This window comes from Trachemys scripta, chromosome 1, assembly GCF_013100865.1.
Source record: "Trachemys scripta elegans isolate TJP31775 chromosome 1, CAS_Tse_1.0, whole genome shotgun sequence".
NCBI classification, from domain to species: Eukaryota; Metazoa; Chordata; order Testudines; family Emydidae; genus Trachemys; species Trachemys scripta.
In genome coordinates this window covers 297790699-297815653 of record NC_048298.1, presented here as the reverse complement: position 1 = coordinate 297815653, position 24955 = coordinate 297790699, and the positions used below count along the sequence as shown (strand labels likewise).

The window sequence follows — 24955 nt, the reverse complement described above, 5'->3', positions numbered from 1 at the left end:
GGTCAGACCAGATGATCATAATGGTCCCTTCTGACCTTAATGTCTATGAGTCTATGAACAAAGCTCCGTATACTGGGACTGTCCCTATAAAATCGGAACATCTCGTCACCCTATGTACAATTGCTAAAGTGATTAATAACATAAATTTCTTTATTACTTTTGTTACAGATGAGGCCAAACACCAAGACTGGGTTTACAGATTCACTGTGTGATATTGGGATTATAAGAAACTCATTGACTCATAATTATTCTGCAACACTGAGACTGGACTGAAACAAAGAACCCAAGGACCATATGTTCCCTTTCCACAGAAAATTAGTTTCTTTCCTGCTGGCCATCTGCAGAGGTCGAGAGACAGCAAACATTCTTACTAGTCTGGTCACTGGCAGGAAGAAGTGAGCATGCCTCCCTGCAGGCTCCTTTTCTGTTTTATCCCTCCCCATTTTTTTCCCATGCTGTTTCACTCTTTGGCTGTCCACCACCACCGGATCTAGTAGGCTGTCCCTGCCCACACATCTAGTGACTCTCACGGTCTTCTCTCTTTCTTCTCTCCATCATCTTGGGAGGCCAGCATGGGGTCACCCACACACACACCGAGCATTGCCAGCCCTAAGAGTTCAAAAATCATTAGTCAGCCTCCAAAAATCATGAGATTAGCTTACAATCACGTGATATTTATGTAAGCAGGGTCTGAATGAGCTCTCCCAGGTAGGGTGACCAGACAGCAAATGTGAAAAATCGGGACAGAGGGTGGGAGGTAATAGGAGCCTATATAAGAAAAAGCCCCAAATATCGGGACTGTCCCTATAAAATCGGGACATCTGGTCACCCTACTCCCATGACAGCTAGCTGGGGAGGGGAAAAGGCTTCAGGGTGAGACTGTATTTACATGAACACACCCACTCTGCCTAGGTATCAGCAGACAGAGCTGTGTTGCCCAAAGCGATCAATTTTGGCTGGTGTGATAAATAAAGGGGGGATAGCTCCTTCTGATGGACACCCAGCCAGCCAGTTAGCTGTAAAATCCCTCTTGGTAGCTGTTCTTTACTTGCTTTACCTGTAAAGAAAAAAAAGTGGGCACCTGAGCAAAAGAGCCAATGGGAAGGTAGAACTTTTTAAAATTGGGAAATAAATTTTCCCTTTGTCTGTTGTTCTCTGGGCTGGAGGAACAGAGCAGCTATGCTATAAGCAACTTAAGACAGGTACGATCATAAATCATCAGATCATGCCTAGAACTACTTATCTGAACTCCAAATGTGTAAGTAGATCAGAATGTTTAGCTAGACGTGATTAGGGTTATTTCTTTTATTTCTTATTGGCTTGTGGACTCCTCTGTGCTAACCCCAGATGCTTTTGTTTGCTTGTAACCCTTAAGCTGAAGCCCAAAGAAATCTATTTTGGTTGCCTGATTTTTGGAATTGCTCTCTTAAAATCTAGCAAAAGTCTAAGTTCCAGATGTATTTTCTTTCTTTTTGTTTTTAATAAAATTTACCTTTTTTAAGAACAGGATTGGATTTTGGTGTCCTAAGATGTTTGTGCATGTTGTTTGATTAGCTGATAGCCACAGCTAATTTCCTTTGTTTACTTTCTCAGCTCTTCCTCGGAGCAGAGGGTGAAAGGGCTTGAGGGCATCCCACAGGCAGGAATTCCCAAGTGCTCTTTCCTGGGCTCAAAGATTTATTTATTTATTTATTTATTGCATTTGGGTTGTGGCAGCGTTTACCAAACCAAGGTCAGAGAAAAGCTGTAATCTTGGGAGTTTAATACAAGCCTGGAGTGGCAAGTATTAATTTTTTTAATCCTTGCGGGCCCCACTTCTGCATTCGAAATGACAGAGTTGGGATTCAGCCTTGACAGCTGGTGCTGGGTTACAAATCAATTTAGTACTGAATGCAGATGTAATAAAATGTTATTATCTTTTTCGTATAAGTAAAGGGCAGCAGACCTGTGCTTACCTTGTCCTGATTGAGGGGGTCACACTCAACTGAAATGAACTCGCTGAGCAGGGGGCTCGGATGCCAGACCCCTGTGAAAAGAAGCCTCTGGTTCTGGCTACTGTGAGAGACAGGATAGTGGTCTGATTCCATCTGCCAATTCCTATGTTCCTAAAACAAAGTACAACTTTCTGTGGGAACGTTATGGACATTGTGTGGCTGGATCTGTCTACATTATGTGTATCAGGGATAGTAACATGTCCTTAGTCAATGTTTTAACTCATGAGGATGTCCTACTACATTTTTGTTGCCATTTCTATGTTTTGTTTTCACTCTGTGCCCCAGGAGTCATGTAAGAATATGAGACAAATTGGTTTACAGGAATGTTAGGTGATGTCAGTTGATACTGACTTCAGTAGGCTTTTTGGATCAGGACCTTAAACTTCAAACTAATGAGAATTAGAGAGAGAAGGTGGGCCAGGTAATATTGGTCTGGTCTAATACAAGATATTAGCTCACCCACCTTGTCTCTCTAATATCCTGGGACAGACACAGCTACAACTATACTGCATACAACTAATGAGAATAACAGTCACATATGAAATTGTGACGCAGTTTTCCACAGGGAAGTACTTAATTCCAAAAATGGTGGTGCACAAGTACTGTATTCTCAATACTTGGCACTTCAAATGGATTTTGTGCTCCTAATTTTTCCAGCACAAAACAAATGAAGTATATACTGCAGAGACAATGGGATGATTTTTAAAAAGTGTTACATTGCAATGACTTGAATTTATCCAGAAATAGAAACCAATTGTGAATAATGGTAAAAGATTCATTGACCACTTTACGGAACAGTGAGAACATTTCCTGATACCTGCATAATGCTAGATCCAGGTGGAGCTGCTGTGGGACATCAGGCTGTGGTAGTGGGACAGGACACTGGTTTGCAGGTGTTTTGCAGTTGTGATGTGGAGGCACCATTTTGGAGCTGCAGCATGTTATGCAGTGGTGCAGAGTGCCATGCTGTGGTGTTGTGATATCACAGAACTGGGACGTTGTGTTGAAGTGCTGCAATTTGTCCATTGTGGGGCAAAAGGGTGTTGTGCTGCATGAGGTTTTGCTGCGGTGCTGGGCCACATTGAGGTACAGGGGGGCATTATGCTTGGTGAGGCGTTATGCTATGGTGCTTGCAGGGCATTGTGGTAAGGAGGCACCACACTGGGGTGGCATTGAGATGTGATGTTGTGAGGTGCTGGGTGTCTGGATTGCTGCAGGGCATGGTGCTGTTGGGCATTAGGTGTGCTAGGTATTAGGAGGCACAGTGGTCAGGGTGTTGAGATGAGATGACATGGTACCTGCACATTATGCTAAGGGAAGTATCACAGAGTGGCGCTGTGAGGTCTTGGCCTGTCAGAGCACTGCAGGAAATGGTGCTGGGCGTTATGCTGCATTGCAGTGGGTTGGACAAGGCCCAGGCTGGGCGGTGCGAGGCACGGTCTGCAGGCAGGCAGGCAGGCTGCTGCGGCGGCTCAGGGCGTTGCACTCGGACACTGGCCGGGAGAGAGGGAGGGGTCACGGTGCTGTGCGATGTCCGGCTGCTGGGGGTGGGGGCTGTTCCGCGCTGTGGTGCGGGGTCCCCTTGGGGGAAAGGCCGCGCCCTGGGCACGGAGCGAGCTGCCCCTCCCCAGCCTGGGCGGGGAGGTTCCGAACCCCTGGCGCCTTCGCTCTCCTCCCCTACCCCGCCCTTACGGCCTGCCTGGGCGCGTTCCGCTGGCTCCGCATGTCGGTTAGGTCTGTCCCGAGGCGGCCTCCGTAGTAGGGGCTGTTCTCGGCGGGGTTTGAGGGCTGGGGCGGCGCGCGCTTTTCAACCCCGCTCTGCCTGGGCCCCGCAGCGATGAGTCTCTGGGTGGACAAGTACCGGCCCTGCGCCCTCGGCAGGGTGGATTATCACCGCGAGCAGGCGGCCCAGCTCCGCAACCTGGTGAGGGACCCGCCCCCCACCCCCGGGCCGCGAGGGGAGCCCCGGCTACCCCCCTCGGGTAACCCCTCCCCAGGACCGCGGCCCATTCCGGTAACCCCGCCCCCTTCTCCCGTCCGGTACCTCCTCAGAACCGCGGCCCATCTGGTACCACTGCCTCCCTGCTCCCCCCTGGCCCTGCTTCCCTGCGCTGTCCCCATCCCCCCATCTCTCAGCGTGGCACGGGAACCGCCCCAGCCCCCGGGGATGCCCCTCAGTAGCGTGTTAGGGGTCTCCTGGGGCTGGGCCAGGCACCTCAGCTTTACTGGTGAGGGGCTGCTGTCCCCTAAGTGCTGGCTTAGAGTCTGAGTCTCTTCCCAGTCGCGCACGGCTGCCCACAGAGCAGACTCTGCCCTCTAGTTATTGGTGCTAAGTTCCTGCTTGCTTTGCTTAGGGAGGAGAATAACGAGATGAAGTTTTGCAAACTCTCTTTGTGCATGTGACTTTGTTTTATTAAAGCAGGGGGTAGAGCTGTAGTTTGTGTTACATCTGCCTCAGGTAGCAGGATGGTAACATCACACCTGCCTGCCATTCAATACTGCATATTTATCTCTGTTACACTACAAAATGACAAGTGCAATAACTGAATAACAATAACAGTCCTGTTGGGAAGAAACTGTGCACTGTAATACAGTCACCCTATTGGAAATGTATATCCTGCCAATATGAAAACTGATGAGGAAATAATTTGTTTACAGTCCACATAGTATTTCCTGGCCCTCACTATGACCATTTAATCCCTGCCACAAACAATAAATAGAACTCTTTTCATCTTCAGTGTGCTTTACAAACAATTAATGGTAACAGCTGATAGCCAGACTTAAAATGACACCTGTTCTTTGACCTAGGATGGCACCTTGCAGTGTTGTCTCCACAGCAGTGTTAGCTCAAGGTACAACTGGAGTTTTGCCCAACTTCCTTTCTACACACAAATATCTCTAGCTTGAGTTCTAACTGGCTTGTCTGATGTGGGTGTTTGATGTTCCTGTGCTTTAGTAGTGCAGTGGGGATGAGCAGTAAGTTACAACTCATCAGTAGTAGCTTCATCAGCCAATGAAGCTACTAATCCAGCCACCATTTTGCTGATCAAATTGCCCTGCTAGTTTGAATGTTGTTTCATAGTGTGGTCACTCTCAAGGTTGGTCTACACTTAAGTTATGTCAGCATAGCTACATTGGTCCAAGATATGGAAAAAATACCCATCCCCCCCCGACCAACATAGATATGCCAACAAAACCTCCAGTGTAGCTATGTTGGTGGAAGAGGGGTTCTGTCAACATTCATAACATTGTTTGTGGAGGTGATGTTCCTACACTGATCTACTCCTGTAGGTGAAGGCTGCATCTACAGCACAGGGCTGTGTTGGCATACCTATGTTGACATAGGCTCTGTAGTACTGTAGACATACCCACACTTGAGCTAGGCTAGCAACTCATATGTAATAACTCAAACTAACTTGCAGTGAAGACAAGCCCTGACATGTAGGGGGAAAAAACTTTTCTCTTCTCTAGAATGCATTCATTCCATGCAAAGGTTTGCAAGCATTTTACGTGTGTTATTGAATTAAGCCTCTCACCATCACTATTACCATTAAGCAGATGGGAGAGGAAAGAGGCACAAAGCGATTTATTAGCATGATTTTCAGAAATGCAGAGCACTCACATCATACATTAATTTCTATGGAAGCTGTTGGTGTCCAGCACTTCTGAAATCATCAAATCATAAATGACTTGGTCAAGGTCACAGGGATTAAGGTCAAAGATGGGAATAAAACCCATGGGTACAAAACTGTTCAAGCCCCCAGATGTCCTGAATCTTATCCAGATTGTCCTAGATTCACTCTTTGAATTCTGTACTTCTTGATATATCTAACTAAAACTAGCTTTGAAGCTAGGTTTTAGTGAAATATATTTTTTAAACCAGCTACTGGCACTCTCAGAAACAAAAACTGTTTTTATCATTTTAAAGAGACACTCAACTTAAAAATTATGCTTTTGTTTGAATAGCTTTATATTGTTAAAGGTAATACTCATAGTATATTGTAGCAGAAAGAGAGCAGAGACACAGTTTTCTCTATTTTTAGTTTATTTTGTGGATAGTTTTGCTGTTTCCCTGTGTCAGTATGTTTCTCATTTGTGAAAGCTTTTCACTTAGCAACAAGCAGGATGGAAACATCTTTTTAAAAAGATGAAAGTGACTGTGTAACCACAAAAATTGGTCAGAGTCTCAGGAGCAAATGTAATACCTGAAAGTACTTCAAACTTTCTAAAACCAAAACAAAACAAAGCATCATCTTTAATTTTCAGAGGCGCACAGCATATATGATGGAAGTATACCTCGAAGAAAGAAATTCAAAAAGCCACTAATTCTGGGCTATATTTTTAAATTGGAGTACTGTAGAATTGTATATGTAAAATCACTTAATAGTAATGTTATAAGGAAAGTCCTCATCTGATGCAGTTTGTTAATTTCCTAGCATAGGGGAAACTTTACTATAATTAGTATTATTGCACTGTTTGCAGGTTCAGTGTGGTGACTTCCCTCATCTGTTAGTGTATGGACCATCTGGAGCTGGAAAAAAGACCAGGATAATGTGTTTGTTAAGGGAGCTGTATGGTGCAGGAGTGGAGAAACTGAGAATTGAACATCAGAGCATAACAGTAAGAAATTTATCATGTGCATTTTTTAAAGAAAATAATTGTGTATATATACATCCTCTCTTTTATATACTAGAATGCTGAGTATGTATTCCTATAGAGAGGTCCACAATAGTAAAAACAAAAGTCAATATAATTCCAAAATGTTCAGATTTCTTCACCTCGGTAGAAAGTTCAAGCTACTTATAAAATTGGTCACTTGAACATTTTCCTTTGACCAAGTGAATTTTAGTTTGTCAGTCTCCCTCACACTTGCACTTTGTGGCCAGGCTGCACTGCAGGGTATGTCCTTAGCATTAAGTACTGAGGACCAGATTCTGATGTTGATTTCTTTCATGTTGCTTTTATTGGCATTACTTTGAATGTACTTGTGTATTTGAGATCAGAATTGGGCCCAGCGCTTGAATTTTTGCTTCAGGTTAACTCAAATCTATCAATTGAGAGTTAATCTATGCTGTGGCCCTTACTTATAAACCATTAATGTTATCTTTCTCCCATTTATGTTTGTCATAATTTGTTATCTAATCATTCCCATAGTGACAGTTTCAACAGGAGAAGAGATCTGTTTCAGTAATTAGCTGCCTGGGGCAGCCACTTGAAATCTATTGTTTAAGATGCTGTGTTATCAATTAAAAGTCCTTATTGGGAAGGAGAGAGTTTTAAGGGGTGACTGGATCAGTCTAAGTACTTACTTGGGAAACAGATATTTGATAATAAAGATCTTGTCAATCTAGCAGACAAAGGTATAAGAAGATCCAGTGGCTGGAAATTGAAGCTAGAAAAGTTCAGACTAGAAATAAGGCACAAATGTTTAACAATGAGGGTAATTAACCATGGGAACAACTTACTAACGGTGGTTGTGGATTCTTCACTACTGGCAAATTTTAAATTGCGTGAACTCTAGAGCATGTCTTGTAGAAAAGCATTCAAACAGGAATTAATTCAGAGACTGTGGCCTGTGTTATACAGGTCAGACTAGATGATCACAGTAGTCCTGACTACATAATAATGAATCTATGAATCAGCAAAATCATCAGAGGAACACTAAAATATCATAGTATGGTAAATAGAATTTCTCCTGTTATTACTTCTTAATTCCTTCAGCAGTGGTCTGAATATCATATTTGGTATGGTAGGTAGAGCATTATCGCTGATTCTGACATCTTATTACAAGGTAGTTTTTCTTATTCATTGCTGTTACTTAAAGGAAATAATTTAGTAACCATTGCATCTATAGCACATTATCATGTCCAGAATCTCTATTAATTCTGATAGTAGATCAACTCTTGTAGTAAACAGCCATCAATATATTTTTAGAGGTTTAACCACATCCCAATACCTCTGACCTCCACTCACATGGGGAGAAAGATGTATGAACCTGAACCCAAATCCAGGTCTTTTGCCATAATGCTGCTGCCAAGCTACTAGATCTGCCAATTATAATTCTTCAAATCCAAAAACTGACTTTTTTTTATATTAAAATAAGATGCTTTGAAATCTAACTTTTTTATTTTCTACACAGACACCCTCTAAAAAGAAAATTGAAATTAGCACCATTGCAAGCAATTATCATCTTGAAGTTAACCCAAGGTAAGTTCATAATAAAAAGAATATTTAATTAGGATATTATACTTGAATGACCACATTTTCAAAAAGCCTTGATTTCTAAGGATTCAACCTCTTACTCAAGCAAGTAGTTCCTTTGAAGAAAAACTTTTGTTTGCAGATTTAGGCCCTAAATGTGCAAACCAGGTTTTTGAAATACATGATTTTGGATGATGAAAAACTTGGATTTCCTATGTTCATCTAGTAGTTTGCTGTCTTACCAGCAGATTGTGCATAAAATGTGAGTGTTAGGTCTTACAAACAGGTGGATCTGCAAATTCAGAGATCAAGTTAAGGCAATTTTGAAAACATGGCCCTGAATGATTTTTATTTTTGTTCCCCCTTTAATAAGAATGCAAAAACTAATGTTAAAAGTAAGTGTGGTGTACAAAGTATTTTGTAATACAAAAAAAAGCTCAAGTGTGTTTCTGGTCTAAAATACGGAAAATTTTAGTGTTCTTCTGACGATATTGCTGATTCATAGATTCATGATTATATAGTCAGAAGGACTATTGTGATCATGTAGTCCGAACTCCTGTATAACACAGGCCACAGGACTTCTGATAATATAAGTTGACTTTTTCCTAATGTTTTAGAAACTACTTGTAGATGTATAGAATTTAAATATTCTACTCCAAATGCAAATATCCTAAAATATAGACTAACTACCTATTGAATGTATACAATACCAGTGTCTGCTTTAGTGTTTTTTGGTTAGTATCAATGTTGTTTACCCTTGTGCTTTATTGATCGGAGCTAAAACCTAACAGTTTGAATAATTACATTTTGAGTTGGACATATGTATCTTTCCATGTGTATGTAACCGAACAAACAACATATAAATCTGTGTTCTACTAATGTTCATGAATGTCAGTATCAGTACCACCTATAGAATTCTGATTGAATTATCACTCCATGTTCAGTGAAGTAGTATGGTACATTTAAGTAATATGGAGCATAGTAAAAGGTCAACGGAGAGAAAATGAACTTAAAGAAAAGGGGGTGGAAACATACAGGTGTTAAATCTATTATAAACGTTTGAACAAAGCGGTTTTATTTCCTCCTCCAAACTGTTATACAGATTTCATCTGTGACACTCAGGACATTGCCTGCTGGTTACGTAACTTGCCATGGGCAGATGCTGTTAAATGGAGTCCCCTGTATGGAGAAAGAGAAAACAGAACATACGCTTGAATTATAACTCTGCTTTGCCTAACCTTCTTCACACTGAAATGTTCGAAACAGTAAAATAACATCAAGCTTAGCCTACCCCTTTGCCCATGGAATTATTAACCAGACTCTCTATTATAGCAGAGAGGTGCCTATATTAAAATAATTGTAGCTTAATCGCTAAGAACCTTAGAAAACTGAGTCATAAGTTAAATTTTGTATTCCTGCACTAAATTTTCTGTATGAGATATTGATGACGCCTGTTGGTACTAAACCTGTTAGAACATAAGATTTTTCTCATTGAAAGTGCCTTTTGTCCTGAATACTTTTGAAAGAGCTAAAGAACCTTGAGACAACTGATCATTCCGTCAGCTGTCAAACCACTGATATATCTGTGATGACACACATCATATATCATTTCAAGGAGTAGCAACTCTATCATCTTAAAATCATACTTAAATGCCAAAACATGCAAATTAAGATATCGTATGGAGTCATATTTGATTCATAACTTGCATATTAAGTGATGAAAAACTTCTATTGTGAAATTTGGATGTCCCCAGTTCCTAAGCAAAAGCTAGTTTTAAAATGAAAATCACTTTTTTTATTGGTTGTAGACACAGAGGTAGGCTTTTTTAATGTACTGCATTTGTGAGTCACTGAAAGTGTATGGCACTGGGAAGCCTCTGTATTCCATCTTGCTTAGTCCTGATATCAGTTTTATCACTTGTTGTTTGGCACCCAAATTGGGAATCCATACATTCTTTGAACGTATCACTAAATGTTGCATGGCATTTGGATCAACTGCTCAGTTATACGGTCAGAAGGATCTAAAAAGCCATTGCAGAGAATTCATGGTTTTCTTTTGTAAGAACACTAAGTTTTTTGGTTGTGGGGGAGAGTTGGCTTCAGTCCTATACCTGAAATAGCCATCCGTGACAATGGTGACACTGGTAAACTTCCCATTGCTGGAGAATCCATTTTTCTCCTACACCCTAATGCTTTGTGAGTTTCCCCTCTCCTTGTAATGACACCCCTGGAGGGTACATCTCCAGGGGGTGAACGAACTTGGGACCTTTGGATCTAAAAGCATCCAGTAGCTTGAAGCCAGTAGCAGAATCGTAAGCTCCTATGGGTGGTATAGCAGCTAGATGAGGACAGAGAGCCACACTTTTAGTGTGGGTTACATTGAAATAATTTAGAAAATAAACATGCCCACGTTTTCTGCTATAAGAGGCAAATCACCACATAGGGTGAAAAGAGAAGGGGCTACCTTCTTATAACAATTTCAGATAAAAAGAAAACAGGCAATGTTGGGGGCTGAGGAGGCATGCTTCAGAAACTTTCAAGCTGACACTAAACCTGCAGGTTCTACAACATCTCCACTTACGATATCTCTAGCCCTTTCCATGGCCACATGATATGGAGGACTTTATAATGCTGGAATCGGTGTTTGTGTTCAGTGAAAGCCATGTGTCCTACTGGCTGATTTAGCATTTTTGTCAAAGACAAAATGGCCTTTTAGAAAGTTGAGAAGCAAGAAATACGTATTTATATTGCTGGTAAGAAGAGATGTTAAAAGCCGATTTCTCATACCATTACATTAAAATCATGCAGGCACAAACATAATTTGTTGCAGTTCCTAACTGGTCTCCCTCCCCACATACATATAAAATGCAAGTCTATGTACGGTATGAGTTTCAAAATATTAAGACAATAGCTTGTCAATAGCCACTTAATGTACAGATTAAATGAATTTGAAACTCAGTCCATCTTGTGTTCTTTATTTAAAAAGCTACATTTTGGGCTTTTAAAAAAAATAACTGCCTCAGTTGCTACTTAGAAGAATGTATTGCAGATATGGTGTGGGCATTTTTAAAAGAAATAAGTGTTACAACAAAATCAATTGTTATCTGAACTCTTTGTACAGTGATGCAGGAAACAGTGACCGTGTGGTAATTCAGGAGCTATTGAAGACAGTAGCACAATCCCAACAACTTGAGACAAGTACTCAAAGAGATTTTAAAGGTTAGTAAAACAAGTTAAATGTGGGCCAAAACTTTGGAGGAGAAAAACCTCTGTGACTGTTTTGACCGGGTCTGAAGATGTACTTGAGAAGTAAACATGTCTTTTCCACCTTGTATCTTCACCAGTTGCCTCAGACATTTCTCTCTTTATGGCTTTGGTTTGTATTTGACAGTGAAGAGTATTTCTGTGATTGTAGCAAAAGATGTTGACGTTGCATAGATGCAGCTCTTGATTTGCTTATTGTTACTGTGAGCCTCATATCAGCCTTCCCAAAATTTGGTCACTTTTCATGCTTCTTTGTCAGAGACTGGTGGCCATTATGGATGTATGTATGATGGTTGATAAACAGCCCAACAGTAGCAGCCTATTTCGTGTGGCATTGGTAGCAGAAGGAAATGAAGTAGGACTGAGTGTCCTTCATATATATGTGTCACTTTCATTTTCTTTATGCTGTCCCACTATGTATGAAGTGTTCAGTGCAGAAGTACTTCATACATGGAAGAATTACAGAGGGAAAGTGACTGCTAATCTAAAAGATACCAGTTTTCCTCTTCACTGTTTCCAAATATAAATTACTACAGCTGCTTTCCTCACAGAAACTAAGAAACCCCAAAACCAGAGATAAATGCAAAAAGAAAAATGAGACAAACCCAAGAAAGATGAGAGAATACAGTAGAGTAGAAATAATGTACTAGTGGTTCTAGCTTTGATATGCTATACCATTTTCTTCACAGTTCTCAGGGAAACATTAAATTTGAGCTATTACCAAACTTTAGCAATCTGCTACAATCCAGTAAAATATGCCCACTAACTACTTTGAAACATCTTTGGATAAACATGGAGAACAATGTGCATAAAGTGCCTCCAACGTTCAGCACAAGGGGTTTTCTATCTCCTCCACTCATTAAATTAAAGTAGGAGTTTGTAATCAAAGGAGTGTACTGATAAACTATTTGCTTTAATACTTCCTTACACCATAGGTTCTCAGAAAATTCAGCTGCAACCCTTCCTTAAAATTCTTGGGAAAACACTGCTAGTTACTGCATTAGCCACAGTATAAGCAGTACAGTGACTCTTGGCCTTCAAACCTAATTTGATTATTTGCATCACAGTAGCACCTACAGTCCCTGCCTTGAAAAAAGCAAAATGTAAATAGGCAAGACTGATGAAGAGTAGGAGGTAAACAGATGTAGAAGGTGAAGTGGCTTGATCAAGGTATCTCCTCATCTCAGTGACAGCTGAAAATAGAACCCAGGTCTTCTGAGTCCCAGCACAGTTGTCCATGGGACCACATTGCACCTTGCTTCATTATCTTTCTAAAACTTAAACAAAAAATTACTTTTAAATTTACTGTGAAACTCTTCTAATAAAGATAATTTAACCTTTCCCCCCCACCTCTTGCAGTGGTGCTGCTGACAGAAGTTGATAAACTTACTAAAGATGCTCAGCATGCGTTGCGAAGAACCATGGAGAAGTATATGGCCACCTGCAGATTGATCCTGTGTTGCAATTCCGTTTCAAAAATCATTGCACCTATTCAAAGCAGATGTCTGGCAGTGCGAGTGCCTGCTCCCAGTATTGAAGATGTAGGTTTGGAAGCAAAAATGAGCCTCAAGTAGAAACTTCATCAGCCAAGTTTTTACTGTGTGTGTGTAAAGTATATTACAGAAAATGACCCGTCTCTGTCTGTAGTCCAGGACTTGCCTTTGATCAGTATGCACAATATCCATTGAGTGGGCAAACTGGAGCTGCTCCCTTATACCTGGCTGACCTTTGCAAAAAAACGGTGGCTGTTCTAGAGATGCTTAAGCCTGAAAACAATCTTTGGGCTATGAACTGTTTCACTAAAGAGAGACAAGATGGATGAGCTATTATCTTTTCTTGGACTTTATCCACCTTGTCTCTCTAATATCCAGGGATTGACGGCTACAACTACAATGCCTATGTTAGTTATACAGACACTCCCCGGGTTACGCGAATCCGACTTATGGAAATCCAGACTTACGGAAAAAATTCCATAAGTTCCGTACGTTTTTTTTTTTTGCGCGTAATTGTTGGAGATATGTTCCCAACTTCCGCAAGACATTCCGGAACGGAACGCTTGCGTAAGTCAGGGAGCTTCTGTATCGTCATGGTACGTCTTTCCCATCTAGATCTGTCATGTGTTGTCCAGTGTGTGCAAGAAGGAGGGGCTGACTCTTCCTCAGAATTTGGCTCGTAGGCTAGCAGAAAAGTCTGGCAGGAATCTTCGGAAGGCACTGCTTATGTGTGAGGCTTGCAGAGTCCAGCAGTAAGTCATTGGAGAAACTAATGTAGGTTACTCTTTGTAGAAAAATACACATTCACTCTAAGCTTGTTGCTAATATATGAGAGATTACTTGTTGTGCAGGTATCCTTTCACTTCAGATCAGGACATCCCTGAGACAGATTGGGAGGTATATCTGAGAGAGACTGCAAATGCTATTGTCAGTCAGCAGACTCCCCAGAGGTAGGTGAAGCTATTTGGTTCTAACTGTAAATTACGAGGTTATCAGAGTACTTATGAGCGTAAGAAGTGTTTTATATTAAATGTTTTGTGGCATTTTAATAGCTTTGTACTGGAATGCCTGTGCTTTGCATCCAAAATAAATGGGTTTAAAGCCTACAGGAGATGGCTAGATTGGATTTCAGAAACTAGTAAAGTTAGCCTCTGTCACAAAATAAATAAGCAGGACACACTGTTATGATGTGATTGTGCTGAATTTATATATCCATTATAAACACAGACCAGGTACCCTGGAGTTTTGTAGCACTAGTCTGAATTTGGAAGCCAGTTCTGGTCTGTTTTGCTCTAAATGATAAAGTGTTAAACAAGCTAAAAGTTACTTACTTCATGGTATTTAAATCATGACTGAGCTTTGTAGCCAAAAGTATATGGAAGGTTTGGGGAAAAGTATTCTGATTATTTGCTCACAGACTTCAAAATTGAGTTAGACAATAAAGTTGTGCTACTTTCTGGATGTGGTCTCTCATTTCTTAGTTAAAGTGAAATAAAACATTGTTGCTACTGTGATTGTCTAACATAATTTCTCTGTATTTTCCTTATTCTCTTTTGGATTATTGGGCCAGTGTTTCAAATTGTTCTGACCCTCACTTGGTCTTATGCTCCATTCAGTTTGTCCTCTGCTTAGTATGCATTAAAATGCCACTACCAACAGCAGTCTGAAAACATCTAGTGCTGCTTGATGTTGCTTTGTCTATGAATGTTTTGTTTCCTAGTCTCCCTTCAAGTCAATAGACAGTATCATGATGGAGCCAGAAAGCATCTTTACTTGAGCCATTAACACATGCATAAAGTTCTGGAGTGTGCTTTACTTCGTTTGGCTTGTTTTAAATAAGTTGGTGGGTAAAACCCACATTCTACCACTGCAGTGTTGTAGGACAATGATAGTATTTCCATTAACTGCAATATATTCTGAAAGTCTGGAAGGCCTGGTAGCTAAAAGGTTTTTTGATCATATACCTGTACTATTATTGTGGATTTGATATTGATGTGAAATTTTAGATGCAGTCACTGACACACAGGGTACTCTCCTTTTTCCCCTATGACTCAGTGCCAGTGTAAAGTTATCTAGAAGATTTAAACTTGTACATTGCAATAATGAGCCAGTTATTTTTCTTTCATCAAGCCATTGTGTGGAGTCAAAGCATTGAAACCATATGAATGGTGGAGGCCATGTAGCCTGGGGAATCTGGCACTGATCTATTAAATGGCAGTTTCTAGCATACAGATCTGCTTTTTCTACTGTATTATCTGTAAAGATCCCAAAACATTTACCTCTTCAAATCCGTCATCTCTAAGGCAAGTTTTTCTTCAGACATAAGGAACAAGGATTGTCTTTTGTTGCTGAGAGTTCCAGCATATAATTTTCTACTTCTCTACAAAGTATCAAACCAGATCTTCGCGTTGAAAAATCTGACACTTCAGTTACGCTGGAAATTAAATCCATCACCAAATGCAATGTATCCACAAATTTTCATATCTTAATCTTCTTCAGAATGTCTCTAATTTGGGCTGCATCATGCTCTGGCCCAATTTCTGTAGTCTGTACCAAATTATGATGATTTTCAAACATTATCTCAGTACTCTGGCTTGCGTAGTAACCTAGCCTACATGGTGAAATCCATCAACTACAGACATATTAATGAACCCATCAGCAAGCACAATAACAAAAAGTGGTAACTGGCTCCTTTGTGGCTCCCTTTCAGTTGGATGCATGCAGTTAAAGTTTTTTTTAAATAGTATTGACTCATTGGGGATTACAGAAGAAATGAGTTGAATAATGGAATTTTAGATACTTAATTTTGGTTTTGCTTGATCTAGAATCATTTCAATGTGGGTGTCTGTCCTAGTGAGGCAGCGTGGTAGATGTGATTTTTAGTCGCTGAACAGCTCTTTGTAACATTGTATCAGGTAACAAACTGGCTTGTTCACAGCACTTCTATTTCCAGCTGAAAATGGTGGACGTGATTGTTCTTTTTCCATAGTACTATGAAACTTTCCTCTTTAGCTGTGAAGAGCAGTAGCGTTGGCACTAGTTCTCTGTTGCTCTGGTGCATTTATGGTCACAGGAAACAATTGCCCATTTTTTAAATATATAGTGCTGGCAGAAATACAATGGCACTATTTTGAAGCCCCAATGGGAGGCATGCTCCTTATGATTCCATTTAAACTCGAGTGCCTAGCCTTCTCCCTGCACCTCATTTAACTTGCCTAAATTAATGTATTCTGTTTTAACTGTGTATTTTTTATTTATTTATTTAATTCACATCCATAAATTGTTGAAACACAGAGACCAATGGATAACTACCTCCAAGCCCTCCCTAGAATCTTTGGAGAAGAATCCTTTTTTATTTTTTTTATTTTTGTAGGTGTAATTTTTAAGGATGAAAGCTCTTGTGTTGTCACCTAAGAGTCTGACTCATAAGCTAGATATCCACAGTAATTGGAATGGAGTCAAAACTATATTTAAAAAAAACAACAACAAAAAACAATTCACAAGGTCGAGAACACATATAAGTGACATAAAGGTAAAAATAACAAATGCCAAGGCACTGTAACTGTTGTAAGATCAAATTGTCCCTAATACATTTTCTTTGTAAAGGACAAGATTCTTCTGTCATTTCCTCTACCTATTCACATTCCTCTTCCCAAATTACCTTCCTTTTGTAATGTAGCTTTTTTTTCTGTGATCTGTCTCATTGCTGTATGATCTAGAGAGGGGGAAAAAACAGCAATCACCCACAGTAAGTGCTAGCACTTCTGGGTATCAGACTTCAGATAAGATGAGACAAAGTGGCTATCAAGAGGCAGTTATTGCCAGGGGTGAATTTGGTGGGAATTAATCACTGGCGATTCTTCAGTAATGTGGGCAAGATGACTGAAAGGTGTAAACCAGCAACATAAAAATGAATCCTGATTTCTAATCATTTTGTGGCAACTTCTCATTGAACTTGGACAAAAGTCACATTGAGTTTTTTTTTAAAAAAAGGGGTAGGGGAGTAAGAACAGCTTGTTCTGGAGCCTTATATCTTCTAGATTCAGCCTGAGCATGTCATAACTACTGTCCAAAACTTGTTTGTTAACACCCTCCCCACTTCTGAGTTATGTAACGTGCATGTTGAGACTGACCTTACATCGTGGGAGTACTGCAGGTTGCTTAATATTAGAGGAAGGTTTCAGGCTAAAGGAACTTAATTATGCTTGGCAGTCCATGTTTGGAGTTTCAATAACGTTGTTTAATAATAGAACAAATGTTTTTTAGAAATATAAAATAGGCTTTGTGGACATTACTGTAATACTTCATGATTTCATTCCAACAGGTTACTTGAAGTTCGTGGACGGCTTTATGAACTCTTAACCCACTGCATTCCTCCTGAGATAATAATGAAGGTAATTTAACTCCCAGCACTTACTCTGTTCACCTCAACCAGAGCTAGGAGAATCCAAACTTGGGGCAAAAGGATTAAAATTATATTTTAAAAAAAGTTTTCAGGATCATCAAAGACTGCTCAAGTGCTTAAAGTTAAGCATGTGCATAAGTGTTTGCAAGATCAGGGCCCAAGATTTTATGCTTTGTTTTGGAAAATATCTAGCACAAGGCATAGTTCAACTATAATCTAAATAATTTAACATTAACAATAAGGTCCACCTTTTACAAGACGCAGATCAGATTGTCTGTGAGCCAGAATTCTTTGTTACTCTATCTAGTTCAAATCCTTTTATTTAACAAATGTTTTTAGTTGCATAATGTCTGTGTGCCCAAGCCAGTGACTGCTTGATTGCCTTTGCTAGATTGAATTATCCAAGTTTTGGGGACTGGGTAAGTGGGTTTAAAGCTGGACTAATTCAGAATGCTGAGAGTGTCTACTTAGTTTACAAGACAATCTGCATTCTGCTCAGCTGAACACAACAAAAAATACAGGACTCTTCTACTTTACCTGATAATTGCATGCTAGAAGGCATCCCCGTGTTTTTTGAATTGCTTGTGGCTGATATGCTATTGATTATGGGGTGTTATTGGGGAAGCTCCATAATTCATGGTGTTCTTGCCACAGCATTTTAGAGGCAGCAGCCACCAGCTCACAACAAAGATTGAGGAACACCTACAGGGTCAGCATTGAAACACCTGGACTTGCCCTTGAGGATAGGGTCCCAGCCTATATGGTACATGGATGGTTGCCTGAAATAGCAACAGTGAAAGACTGAAATGGGAGGCAAGGGACATTATTCATTGGGAAAGAGGGAGGTAACATCTTATTAAAACAAGATCATTCTTTGAGTACCAACGGTATGCTCAGAGCTGAGAAAACATATTGGAAGACATGGTCCCTGCTTCCAAAGAGCTTGCTGTCTAAAACAGAGGGAGACATTACATCTAAACAGATGTGATACACAGGTTGGGAGTCAACTTCAAGAGTGAGTGCTTTTTTGTAAGTGTCAATGGTATTGAAAGGCCTCATGAAGGAAGTGTGATGTTTTAAGGAAGGGACAGTGGTTCAAGCATAGAAGTTGCTATGGGAGATGGAAACAAATGGAGTAACCAGGCAGGAGTTGTGGATTGTAGGCAGCATGAAAGGATACTGGAGGAAATGAAGGCAGAGTTGAGATTAAACAACAGCATTAACCTCTATTTCTATTGACAAAACACAGCTCTGATTAAATTATGGTAAAATCCTTGACATGTCAACTGACTTGTGTTCCTGACATATTCTGTTCAGTTATGCTTTTCCTTGTCCTTTTTGCCCTACTGTGGGTAGATGCCACTGAGAGCTTGAGTTGTCTTGCTGTGCAAGTGCTCGGTGTGTTAAAGATAAATTCAAATACCTGTTACTAACGTGTTTTGAAGACACCAATATTTGGCAGTGTCCTTAAGCCCTTAACTAACTTAAACTCTTTGTATGCAGTCCAATTGTAGCCGTGTTGGTGCTCGCTTACCTTGTCTCTTACACTTTTCTTTGCATTAGAGCTGCTTCTGCGATGGCTTTATCTCCTTCTTCCTCAAATATAAAATTTTAATATCAAGGCCTTTGTCATTCTTGAGGTAAACTAGTGCAGCCGTCTCTCTCGTGGGTTTTTTTAAGTAGTCATTCTGAGCTTATTTACACCCATTCCTGATGAATGCTATTGAGATTCACTTCCCCTGTCAAATGAAAAATCCTCAAAGCTATACACTTACTTGCAGTTCCCAATGACATCAGTAGGGGCGTGTGCACAGTTTGTTAATCTATCTTTGTTGTTAGTGAGGTAGAAATTGTTTAGTTGCACCATTGTGTCACCTGATTTTACAGGATGAGGAATTTATCCTGAGAGAGAAGTTTCTGGAAAGACAATGTTTCACAAGTGTTTATGCAATTCAAACATAACATCTATTTATTGGATAGATGATGTGATAGCTCTTGAAAAATGTCTGCTCTGCTGGATCACTGAGTGAGTTCAAAATCATGCTGTTACTTGCTCAGCTATTTCTAGGAAAATGATGGTATTGATTAATAGCATAGCCAACTGATTTTGGTTACAGTTGTGGTTCAATATTTAAAAAGTTCAGGATCAAATAACCAAGCTCAGACAATTGATTGTTTACAAACAAAACAGTATGATACAGGAAAGAAAGTTAATACACCACCAGTCCTTCCAGGACTTCTGTTCTCACGGCTTACAGGGAAGGCATGTTCGCAAAATACACCGCTGTGCTATCTCTATTTATAACGGGTCTATTCACAAGCTAAAACTCTCTAACATCATCTAAGATTCCACCCATCAATTTCAACTTGTTTTCTGGTACCACTGCATATCCCTTTTTCTTTTGGATACAGCATTTTAGGTACTAATAGGCATGAAGGCACCTCCTGAACTTGTACCTAGGGCAGAGTACTAATGTATCTTGTCTTTGATAGGTTTCCTATTTTCTAATGCCAAAGGTGACTGAATTCAGCTTTGCAAGGTGTTGTAGGGTACTTGACTTGGGTGAACAGAATTGTGGGAAGAACATAATACATTCAGTTAACAATTTCCCAATACCTATACATATATCATATGTAATACTAGTGAATATAGTATATGCTATGCCTAACAATAGTATCTGCCATGCTACCCTGCTTTTGTAGTATTTCATCCTTTTAAAAACTGCCATATGTTTCTCTTCTAGGGCCTTTTGTCAGAACTTCTAAATAATTGTGATGGGCAACTAAAAGGAGAGGTTGCACAGATGGCAGCCTTCTATGAGCACCGACTGCAACTGGGCAGCAAAGCCATTTATCATCTGGAAGCATTTGTGGCAAAGTTTATGGCACTTTATAAGAAGTTTATGGAGGATGGACTAGAAGACATGATGTTCTAGGACATCACTGAACTTACATAGTATAATATGTCACAACACTGAAAGTTCTGCTAATAACATAGTCTACTCCTATGAGACTTATGTTGTACAAGCCATAGGTCAAAGTCAATAAAATCTCATTTACTTCATTGCATTATGATCATTGCATTTGGCAATAATAGCCAAATAAGAGCAGAACTTCATTTATTCTGAACACTAAGTCTTCAAGGGAGCCCAGTCGTCTTTAGCTAACTAGAAAGCATGTAAGCTTTCCAGAAAGACAGTTATAGACTTTTGGGGATATCTGTCAAGATCACATTCTAAGCTCAGCAGTGTTCAGTCTAGCCAGTACCTGGCTTACAGAGAGAAACCCAGGTGCTCCATGAATCAAAGTTCGTTTTTTCCAATGTCCAATGATAGTGCATAGGTGCACACTCTCAGAAGACCCACAAAGATCTATTCTGAAAATGTACTGTAAAAAGCCTTTATGGGGGGATCCCATGTATGCTGTTCCTTAATAGTTCCATATGTAGTTTTTGTCAGTTTATAAGTTAAGAGGTGGCTTTTCTAACTGTCACATCTGCAAAACTTATCCTGGGATCTGAAAATCCAGTTGGATTCTTTCCTCATGTGTAATAAAGATGTTGGTGGTTAAACTATGATTCCTTTGGGATTGCAGAAATGTAACTGGGAGCATAAGTTGGCCTGCAGCATCTCTTTTGTTGGTAATACATGAGCCAGAGCTGAAGCCAATTAAAGGATTCATTTTTGATTGCAGTTGGCTTTACATAAGGATTTATGTGAAAAGCCAAGAACCCAGCTAGACTTTCAGGTCCCACACTGAGTTTATAGGGCTAGAAAATTTGATGATGACAGTCAGTGAAAGACAAACAAAAAATCCCACAGTGCCATTTCTTCGGTTCTTTTTCAGAGTAGAAGCATGCTTTAAAATGGGTCCTTGCCACTTGTGGTCACTGAAGAACCAATGACTGTTTTGCATAAGAGATTTGCTCCAGTGTCCTGGCCAATTCCAACTCAAGCAACTATATTGTCTACTAAAATTCCTCTGGTAGTTGAAGTTATTCTTCCTCTTCTGAAAGTTGCTGGCACAGAATATCTTTTGGATTTTACTTGAAGGCAGCTGCATTGAAATGGTGGATGAATAATCATAGAAATGTGGGTCTGGAAGGGACCTCAAGAGGTTACCAATCCCAGCCCTCCGCTGAAGCACAACCAAGTAAACCTAGACCATCCATGGACAGATGTTTATCCAACATGTTGTTTAAAAAATCTCCAATGATGGGGATTCCACACCCTCCCTTGGAAGCCTATTCCTGAGCTTAGTTACCCTTATAGTTAGAAAGTTTTTCCTAATATCTAACCTAAATCTCCCTTGCTGCAGATTAAGCCCATTACTTCTTGTCCTACCTTCAGCTGACCTGGACAACAGTTGATCACCATCCTCTGTATAACAGCCCTTAAAATGTGAAGACTTATCAGGTGCCCCCTCAATCTTCTTTTCTCAAGCTGAAACTTGCCCAGCTTTTTAACCTGTCCTCACAGGTGAGGTTTTCATAACTGTTTATCATTTTTATATATGCTGTCCTCTGGACACTTGTCAGTTTGTCCACATCTGTCCTAAAGTGTGACACCTAGACTTAGACACAGTACTTCAGCTGAGGCCTTAGCAGTGCCAAGTAGAGTGGGACAATTACCTCCTTTGTCTTACATGCAACACTCTGTTAATACACCTCAGAATTATATTAACTTTTTTTAAATGGCATAACATTGTTAACTCATTCAACTTGCCATCCACTATATTCCCCAAGATCCTTTTCTGCAGTACTACCACCTAGCTAGTTATTACCCATTTGTAGCTGTGCATTTTGATTTTATTTTCCTTTCCAAGTGAAGTACTTTGCATTTTGCTTTATTGAATTTCATCTTGTTGGTTTCAGACCAATTCTCTAATTTATGAAGGTCATTTTGAATTCTAATCGTCTTCCAAAGTGCTTGCAACCCCTCCCAGGTTGGTGTCATTTGCAGATTTCATAAGCATACTCTCCACTCTATCCAAGTAATTTAATAAAAATATTCAATAGTACTGGACCCAGGACTGACCCCGATGGGACCCCACTAGATACATCATTCCAGTTTTACAGCGAACTATTGTTAACTACTGTTTGAATATGTTTTTTTCAACCAGTTGTCCACCTGCCTTATAGTAATTTCAGCTAAAGCACAGTTTCCTATTTGCTTATGAGAATGTCATGTGGCACTGTCAAACACCTTACTAAATCAAGATAAATCATGTCTACTGTTTCCCCTCTTCACTTGACCAGTAACCCAGTCAAAGAAGGAAATTAGGTTGGTTTGGTATACCTTGTTCGTGACAAATCCATGCTGGCTCTTCCTTAGAAACCTGTTATCTTAAAGGTGCTTAAAACTGATTGATAATTTGTTCCAGTATCTTTCCAGGTATTGGCTGACTGGTCTATAATTCCCATGTCCTCAGTGTTCCCTTTTTAAAGATAGGAATCCCTCTACATAGTTTGTAAATCATGTTGAGATCCTTCTGGCTGAAAAGTGCTGTGAATATCCCATACAAAACAGAGCTGCTTGCCTCCTGCTACTTTGATATTCTAATTATATACAGCCACATGCAAGTACACGATAGGTACAGATTTTTTTCTTCAGCTGTGATCTAAATGTTACTTTTGGTTTAACTTTCAAATACTGTGTGTGAAATCTATTACTAAAGTAGCTGCTGTTCCTAAAGGAAACACATTACAACCACTGAGCAACTGTCTGAATAAACTGGCAGAATGGGAGTGACGAAGGAGGGCATTAAATTACATTTCCATATGCCTTTAAAGGAGTCCCAAATATGTAGGTTAATCATGTATTCATAAGGCCTGATTTAAAAAAAAGAAAAGATGGGGCCAGACTCAGACAGTGTAATTCCACATGGCTTCATTGAAGGCAAAGTAGCTATACCAATTTACATTAACTGAGCAAATAATTGCACACTATAATAAGCTAAAATAATGTTCCCAAACAATATAATCGATGCTAGTTTCACTGCAGTGGTTTAGACTGTCACTTTACTTCTTTTAATAAGATAACAGTTGTCATAATGTGAACTATTAAAAAGGAAACACCTGATGAAAATAATTATTTCTGTTTTCACATTGCTCTTTCTAATTAGGAATGGTTCTGAGTGATGAATTTTGGATTGAGTCAGGTCTAAATTTATCTAATGCTCTGTGGTGTTTGGATCCTATGCTCCAGTTCTGACCCTTCTCTAACACTTGGTGTTTGGAAAGAATCAAGTAGTTAATATCTCTACAAGCCTGTTTTACAAGTCTGAAGAAGCAGTATGAATCACATTTGTACAGTTAGTCTTCACTCTGATCTATTCTTGTTACTTCGATTATCTTTGTGCATGCTGTTAATCTACTAAACTATTTTGAACAACGGAGGGAAGAGGTGTAGGAAAAATAGCTGGCTAGTGAAGGGGCAGCCACTTAGAACTCCTTCAGATAGACTCATAGACTTTAAGGTCAGAAGGGACCATTATGATCATCTGGTCTGACCCCCTGCATGCTGCAGGCCACAAAACCGTCCCCACCCTTCCCTTGACTCTGCTGATGAAGTCCCCAAATCCTGTGTTTTAGTGACTTCAGTTGGCAGAGAACCCTCCTGCTAGCAATCCCTGCCCCATGCTGCGGAGGAAGGAAGATGGCTATTTTATTTCAGTTACTTTGGCTGAAAATAAATTTAGGAGATGGAATTATTTGCAAACTTGCAGCACTGGCAATTTGATACAGTGCAAGGTGTTTCATTTCTTGTAGGATGACTGCAGTAGCTGCTGAACCGTCATTTTATCACTGTTGTCAATACTGAATTAGATTAATCCAACACAGACAGATACTGTGAAAATGAACATTTCAACTGTTTTCTACTCCAGGGACAAATAGAGCATGAGGAAAACAGTGTGATAATTAATATTGGTGCTAATACATCATGGCTTTTTCAGAAATCAGTCCGTTTCATTGTGCATGTTGAAATCCAAAAAACCCTTTAACTTCTGCACAGAACAGGGTGTAGAAAATCAGATTTAATTTGCAGAATTGAAATTAATCACATGTTGGATCAGTCCGGCTCTGTTAGTGGACATTGTAGCTGCTTCAGAGAATGGTGCAGCAAACACAGCACTGTAGGCAGTTATGGAATAACATGCTCTCAGGAAATCTTCAAAACCATGATACAATCCTCCTACCCCAAAATCATACCACTCTAAGCTAAGAAGGGTTTCTTGTCTCATGGCTATTGGCAGCATTTGGTTCTTCATAGACTCTTAACTGCCACTGCATTCCCCATTAGCAACAGCTGCCAAAGACAGGATGGTAAAACAGCAGCAAAGTTACACCACCATCCTTCATCCATCTCTTGCCACAAAGCTATAGTTTACCTTATCAGATGCCAAGTTGGCCACAGGAAGCCAGGCATTCCTGGTCTCCATGCTCACTACTGCTGCAAATGCCTAATTCATATAAAGAGCTGGCTGGTTGCAAATACAGCAGCGGACCTGCAAAACAATACAGGATGATATGAGTCTATTGCCCTCATGCACTAGATGCCACTGGCTCCTCATTGAATACCACATCAAATCCCAGGTTC

The 24955-nt window shown here is 40.0% G+C and overlaps 1 protein-coding gene across 1 annotated transcript; it reads left to right on the top strand.

Moving 5' to 3' along the window:
- Positions 1-3536: 3536 nt before the first annotated feature.
- On the top strand, positions 3537-20421 carry RFC3 (replication factor C subunit 3). Its single transcript, XM_034758635.1, has 9 exons — positions 3537-3918; positions 6477-6614; positions 8134-8201; positions 11317-11414; positions 12819-13000; positions 13568-13704; positions 13804-13902; positions 17277-17346; positions 20102-20421. The coding sequence occupies exons 1-9, from the start codon at positions 3832-3834 to the stop codon at positions 20291-20293; spliced, it is 1071 nt and encodes a 356-aa protein (XP_034614526.1). The 5' UTR covers positions 3537-3831; the 3' UTR covers positions 20294-20421.
- The last annotated feature ends 4534 nt before the right edge of the window (positions 20422-24955 follow it).

What these genes read in the sequence shown, in the direction of transcription:
- RFC3 (XM_034758635.1), top strand. Translation starts at nt 3,832, where the DNA reads ATGAGTCTCTGGGTGGACAAGTACCGGCCCTGCGCCCTCGGCAGGGTG. An exon ending in CATCTTGAAGTTAACCCAAG is followed by an intron (nt 8,202 to 11,316) that starts GTAAGTTCATAA and finishes CTCTTTGTACAG; the next exon opens with TGATGCAGGAAACAGTGACC. An exon ending in TACTCAAAGAGATTTTAAAG is followed by an intron (nt 11,415 to 12,818) that starts GTTAGTAAAACA and finishes CACCTCTTGCAG; the next exon opens with TGGTGCTGCTGACAGAAGTT.